Source organism: Physeter macrocephalus, chromosome 13 (assembly GCF_002837175.3).
Source record: "Physeter macrocephalus isolate SW-GA chromosome 13, ASM283717v5, whole genome shotgun sequence".
NCBI classification, from domain to species: domain Eukaryota; kingdom Metazoa; phylum Chordata; class Mammalia; order Artiodactyla; family Physeteridae; genus Physeter; species Physeter macrocephalus.
In genome coordinates, this window is record NC_041226.1 from 3390659 (window position 1) to 3395443 (window position 4785).

Sequence of the window (4785 nt, forward strand, 5' to 3'; positions counted from 1 at the left end):
GGCTCCGGACGCGCAGGCTCGGCGGCCACGGCTCACGGGCCCAGCCGCTCCGCGGCACGTGGGATCTTCCTGGACCGGGGCACGAACCCGCGTCCCCTGCATCGACAGGCGGACTCTCCACCACCGCGCCACCAGGGAAGCCCTGAACACTACTTCTGAGATTAATGAATAAACCCTTAGACTCCTAAGTCATCACTTTCATAGATCTCATGCACTTTGTATTTAAATAGGCAGATAATTTGTGGGAAATGGAGCTAAAGGAAGTCCTTAACAGCCTACATTCCATTGTTGTTATTAGGTGAAATAACACACATCTATTTCCTCTTGCGGTTACTCAAAATGCTATAGGGCTAACGGAAGCATGAAAGCATTAGTACCGAAGCACAGTGGCCCAAGTAACACTCCCCAGGTAATGCAGACACTGAAGTCAGGCTGTCTTTGTGCAGAGCTATTGACCTGACTGACAGATTCAGGGCCAGCAGTCGATGTGCCTTTTTCCTATAGAATTTGGCCAACTCTGACTAAAGGGACTTAATCAACCAAGTATCTCAGAAACACAGATACACAGGAAAGGTGTCAGCAGCCCACATCCAATCGTTTCCTTAAAAAATCAGCAAATATGGCCAAATTAGACAATGCATTAATATTGGGTTGGCCAAAAAGTAACATCTTACGGAAAAACCTGAACAAACTTCTTGGCCAACCCATAACAATCGGAATGTAAACCCATTAAAATCCTAGGAAACAACCTCCATGAACATGAATGAGAGAAAGTAGCCCTTGGTACAAAAAGGTAACTACCATCCCTTGTCTGTGGTTGGAAAAGGTTAAGACACACCTCGCTGTACTGGTCTTGATTTCCCATCAAGTGATTGAGGCCGTTTAATTCATTGCCTGAATCCTTCATTTGACTGGTGTGGGTGGAATTCTTAGAGTTTAAAAAAAAAAAAAAAAAAAACATGGAAAATATATGGAAAAAAGAACAAAAAAGAAAATAGTTTAAATCTTGCATAAGTGGTTCACTGACAGGCAAGGGGGAAATAAGGCAAACGCTGCTGACATTTTCCTTTACTTACGAAAACAAGACACAGCACAGCGGTGTAAATGCAGAAATAAGTCCCAAAACTGTGAAAGCAAAAATACTTAGTTCCAGTGCTTACAAAATAGGTAAGTAGGTTGCCTTTAGTATTTCAATATCCTCATGAGTCCTTCAGGGCCTCCTACCTTCCCTGTGCAATTGAACAAGTGAACAGATATAACTCTGTCATGGCTTCATGCAGGGGAGACCCTTCTAACCCCTGCAAGGAGATGCACAGGAAGAAAATAAAGATCCTTTGTTTTACAGCTAGGAATAAAATGTATATTCTTCCCATTAACCGGGGGGAAACGAATGTGTCTGGAGTCTAAGTAGTACTATCAGCGCTGAATCATATTCAAATCCCTTTCTCAAGAGAGAGCTAATTTCTGAAACATCTCCAAGTGTACGGTGAACGCCTTTGTCTGTCAGTTGTACACAGCTGAGTGCATGAGCACGTGTGAGTGTGAGCCGCTTTATGAATTCCTGGTGGTGTATTCAGAGTGCTTAAGGCTACGTCTGCCTGTAAGACCTCATCTACAGACATAAGAAAATTAAATATTAAAACACTACTTTAAAATCACATCAAGGATCTGACACGACACAATAAAAGCCAGTAATCTGCATAATAAAGAAATGTAGCCAATCTCTACCACCTCTTCTAATTGAATCACTGCAGATTTAAAATGCGGAACAACCTGCTTTGTGCTACTGGCCCGGATCTGTATTCCTCTGCTATCTGTTTATTTTGTTACTCCTTTCATATTATTAAAATAAGTTTTCATATACTTAACTTGCCTTTTTCTTTCCTGTATAAAACAGAAAAAGAACTTTAAAAGCGGGTACTACCAGTTCATTACTCAGGGAATCTCGCTGGAAAATGAGAGTTAGAGAGACGTGTGCGTGTCTTTTACGTGTGTGTAGTTTCACTTGAATACGTGCAACCTCCCCGATACTGTGAATCATCTCCTAGTAGAAGCTCTGGTCTTTTGATTAAATACACTAAAATACATTTCAAAGAGGATATTCTATAATCATTAGACCCTAAGAGCATTCTAGGAACGGCTTGTTTATCTTTCAAACTATCGAGGCATATGGTAATGCTTTCTGAAATAAATATTTCATCTAAAATAATAGAAAACACACATATAAGTCAACCACTTTTCAAAAATAATCTTGGCACACAACGTTTATGATACATAAGCTTCCCAGTGTCACATTCTGAACAGACGTGGCTCAGTGCTAAGTCTACAAAGCAGAAGTCAAATGACAGGAAAAACTACATTTTCTATTGTTTTTCTTTATGTGTTCCTCGTTTTGAACTCCCCATACTGAGAAATGGCTGAATCCAAAATTTTTATAACCAAGGTAAAACCTCTGAAAACCAGGGTCCGGGGTGAGAAACAAACAGACTCTTAACCCAAGACAAGGCAGAACCATTCCTTTGGGACATCAACACAATAGGTTTTTTTTCCTGCACTGAAAGCCAGAGAACCCACATAAAACAAAAACAGAATTGCTTCCGCTTAGAGGACATAAAAGACCATCAATGGTTTGGGAACGGTTATCGTGTCTATAGCTATAAAACCAGATTTTAAACGCGAGGTTACTGACAGATTATAAAAGGCTGACAGCTGGATAATCCGTAAAATATGCATCATCTACACACGAAAAGGTTACAGTTTATAAATGCTAAATGTCTGTTGGCATTTAGCGCAATCTTTCCCTGATCTTGATCTCTGCGCTGGGTGGGAAAAAAAAAAAGGGAGGGAAACCTGCTCTGCTGAGCTTTTTTTTTTTTCTCTCCAAACAAATGATCTAAATAAACCCACCAAATCCAAACTCTCCTTGATCGTCCTAGTGGTAGGTAAATACCTATTTGCGTACGTAGCAACTGAAAGCACCGGGGTTTCTGCCAAGCAGTGATGCTTCCGCTGCTCATCAGGTCAATTACCTGACTCGGCTTTGTAGGTGTTTTCCACACAGTGATACAGCAAAGGGTCCCTTTTTTTTTTTTTTTTTTTTTTCCTGGAAAGGAAAAGGAAAAGAAGGAAGGAAAGTGTCAGGAAGAGGAGGGCTCCTCTGATTCTCCCGATGGTTCCTGCAGGCCCGCTGGACACCGGCACAGCCAAGTATCATGGCGTGACGCTTCCTTAGATTGGGTTAAGTTCTGTTTTCTGCAAAGGCAAGTAAAGGTGACTTCCTAGCGTTCAGTGCATTAAAGAAGAAAAAAAAAAAAGAAAGAAAGAAAAAAAGATTTTTAAAAAGGTAAAAAAGAAAAAAAAAGTGCTTGAAAATAATTCTCAGGGACTTATCTGGAGGGGAAATCCGGCCTGTGGCGTCCCCTGCCTGGTGGATCCTGCCCCTGCTGGCGACACAAAGACCTTGGTCCAGGCTCGGAGCGGGGACGGTCCGAAAGGCCTTTCTTTGAGGGGTGCAAGACTTGCCGCAGTGGTTTCCGGGGAAAGTTGTGTTCCTCGACAAGCGGCCCCTCCACCTCGGCCTCGGAGACCTCACAACTTTTTGGCACTGTCGTGGCACGCCGCGGCCCGGAGGGTGGTCCCGGCCAGGCCCCGGCTGCTGACCCGGCGGACCAGCGCCTTGGACACCGGGATTTTGGTTCTGGGCAGCTCGCTCCTGGCCGGTGGCTGGGGCGCCGCCGGGTGGCTGGGTGGAAGGTTCGCGAGGTGCTTGATGCTGACGGGGATCTTGGAGTCCTTCGGCAAAAAGCTCCCCGGCGTCCGCAGGGCGCAGGTGACGGCGACCGGAGACACGGGCTTTAACCGGGACGCGCAGGACGTGTCCTCGGCGGCGGCGGCGGCGGCGGGCAGGGCCGCGGGGCTTCCATCGGGCTCGGCGTACAGGTCGTAGAGCGCGTCACCGCTGTCGCCGTCCCGGGGGAGGCCCGCCTTCCCCACGCCGCCGCCCGAGCCGTCCTCCCTCGGCCCGGGGGTGGGGGAGTCCCAGTAGCCCTCGTCGCTGTTGGGGACGCCTTCCTGCGGCTCCTCGTCCGCGTGCTTGGGCTCCTCCTTCGGCTGGAGCTCCGTGGGGAGGCGGTGCAGCCTCCGGCGCTTGACCGAGGACGCGTCCTTGGCCCCCTCGGCCCGCCTGGCGTCCTTGGGGGTCTCGGGGGCCACCTGCGCTTCGGGCGCCGCCGCCGCCGCCGCCGCCGGGGCCGCCCCCTGCTGGGGCCCCGGGCCCTGGTCCTCGGTCTGGGAGAGCATGTCCCAGAACTCCTGCAGGTACGAGTCGTCCGCCTCGGCCGGGCTCGCCATCTCCTCCCCGCCTCCCTGGTAGGCCACCACGCCGGGGGGCTTTGGGGCGGGGCCCGGCTGGCCCGGCGCGGGGGCATGCCTGGCACAGCTGGGCCCTGCCTCGTCCTCGGGGTCTGCGATAATATCTCCGCAGCCTGTAAGAGAGTCAAAGCTTTTCAGTGAAGTCACGTCAGAGAACATCAGACAAATACGATCGGCCGATGGGTCGGAGGGCGGATCGACCGAAGAAGGGTCGGGGGCGGCGGGCGCGCGGCCGCCTTCGGAGTCGGCCCGGGGCGCAGTCTCGGCCGGCGCGGCCCCGGGCCCCGCGGCGTCCTCGGCCGGCCGGCCCTCCCCGGCGCGCGGCTCGGGCTCGGGCTCGGGGGGCGCGCGGGGCCGCTCGGCGCGCCCGGGTCCCGCGGCGCCCTCTCCCGGGGCGCAGGCCGGCTCCGGCGC

At 50.4% G+C, this 4785-nt stretch overlaps 1 protein-coding gene across 1 annotated transcript in view; it reads right to left on the reverse strand.

Annotated features, from left to right (window-relative positions):
• Positions 1-3588: 3588 nt before the first annotated feature.
• AMER2 (APC membrane recruitment protein 2) overlaps positions 3589-4785 on the reverse strand; it is a 1939-nt gene continuing 742 nt past the window's right edge. Inside the window, exon 2 of the mRNA XM_024125808.1 lies at positions 3589-4776. Within this exon, the coding sequence (XP_023981576.1) occupies positions 3589-4776 (1188 nt within the window). The remainder of the gene's footprint in view (positions 4777-4785) is intronic.